The 1,826-nt window shown below is 39.0% G+C and overlaps 1 protein-coding gene across 1 annotated transcript in view; it reads right to left on the bottom strand.

The window, feature by feature from the left end:
* atp9a (ATPase, class II, type 9A) overlaps positions 1-1,826 on the bottom strand; it is a 76,539-nt gene that overhangs the window by 55,124 nt on the left and 19,589 nt on the right. The window contains exon 5 of the mRNA XM_015373131.1: positions 740-798. Within this exon, the coding sequence (XP_015228617.1) occupies positions 740-798 (59 nt within the window). The remainder of the gene's footprint in view (positions 1-739; positions 799-1,826) is intronic.

The following is a 1,826-nucleotide window of genomic DNA, read 5'->3' as shown; positions in this document are numbered from 1 at the left end:
TATTAGCTGCGACACATGAATCAAGACGCTATGACTGAAAAAATATGATTGACAGATGACCGTTAAAATATGATTGGCTGAATTTAGGTGTTCAGGCTGACATATAAATAACTGGCCTGCAGAAGACAACGAAACAAAATCCATAGATTTTAAGAAAGGCTTTTTTTTTTTATAGAAATTTTCTAACTTAATATCATCCGATAAAGAGTACATTTATATAGATGTTTACGTGAGAGTGATTTGAAATTTAAATATGACTTCCCAACGACTTTAAGCTCTAAAATAAGACACAAAAAACTGATTTAATTGATGTTTTCTACTCTACAGAATATAAATATCAATTAAAAAAATTTTGAAAACACTCTTCTGATTATTTAAAGATTGCGATAACTGTTCCTCAAAGAAACAAATCTGTATTTTATTCTTTGAATGTTCAACTAAATCCTAAATAAATAAATAAAAAAGATGAAAGTTAGATCAATCTTACTAAATTGAATTTGTGTTGAAACTCATTAGAACCATTTTAAGGTCCACGTCTCCGGTGTAAGTATTACCGTTTGACAGGCTGAAGCTCACAATTGATCACAAGATGACTAAATCTTTACTAACTCCTTCCACTCCAGGCGCAGATGATTAACAGGCCGGCTCGTTATTGGCCCGCCACATAAATGGTGACTCGATGCTCCTGAAGGGTCCCCAACTACCCACAGATGTTCATCCAAACAATCTTTACACAAACCTTCTCCACGATTATAAGGTCGCCCACTTGGATGCCGCTGCTCTTTACCTTCACCGTACCTGAAACGCAGAACGGCAGAAGAAGGAAAAGGTTTGTTCAGGAAGCAGCAGTGATAAACTTTATCATTAAAGCCATTAATGTCCTCTTGGTGAACCGATGTCCTGCATGCCACAGCAGCTCTCCATGCAGATTCTGAAAGAATGTTGAAGGGGGGGGGCTGAGCCTTTTTCCCTCTCATTCCACTTGGTATGAACAGGCAAAATTGTTTGGAGGAGATCACTGACCCCTGAACTGTGCTGTGACCTCTGGGCTTTGCATATGTAAGACATTAAAGCGCATTAATATTGTTATGCATTTTTGACTTGCAGAGCTTCACAGGAGAGCTATAAACATCTACTCTTTTAGAGGGTTTATACAAACATGAGTAAATGTTTATTATATATATGTATATATATGTATATATATATATATATATATATATATATATATAGTAGGGGTGGAACGGTTCACAAAATCCACGGTTTGGTTCGATTCACGGTTTCTGGTCACGGTTTTCGGTTCGATTCGGTATATGTTGATTGTTACACCAAAATCCCATAAAAATTTATGAAATTAATGAAAAAATCCCCCAAAAAATAATGAATTGTATTTATTTTAAATGATCCGCGGAGACCCTGGACCATTTCGGTATGTTTTGCTGCTTTTAATTTAATCATCTGGCGCATGCCCTCTACGATCTCCAAGGAACTCAGAGCGGAGCGAACGGGAGCCACAGTGGAGGCTGTAGACTTTGCTTTGTGCAGCCGGTCTGGAGCGCAGCGGGGCGGAGCGCTGATGGAGTATGAGGGATTTCGGGGTTAGCATGACATGTCGGTCATGTTGCTGTTGGCATAAAAAAAATGTGTTGCACAATGCTTGCACACTGTTCCACTTTTATCCACAGCTTTCTTTCCGCCGTCATCGTAGGTCACTCTAAATGCAAAGTGGTCCCATACAGCAGACCTATAAAGTGCTGCTGGCGCGTCTTCCAACTCCTGTTCTTTCCCACTCGCCATACCCACACAATTCTCTGATTTTTCCCTGCTAC

The sequence above is a fragment of the Cyprinodon variegatus genome, unplaced genomic scaffold, assembly GCF_000732505.1.
Source record: "Cyprinodon variegatus isolate N-32 unplaced genomic scaffold, C_variegatus-1.0 Scaffold81, whole genome shotgun sequence".
In the NCBI taxonomy this organism is placed as follows: domain Eukaryota; kingdom Metazoa; phylum Chordata; class Actinopteri; order Cyprinodontiformes; family Cyprinodontidae; genus Cyprinodon; species Cyprinodon variegatus.
The sequence above is the reverse complement of the archived record's forward strand: the minus strand, read 5'-3'. Positions and strand labels throughout refer to the sequence as shown.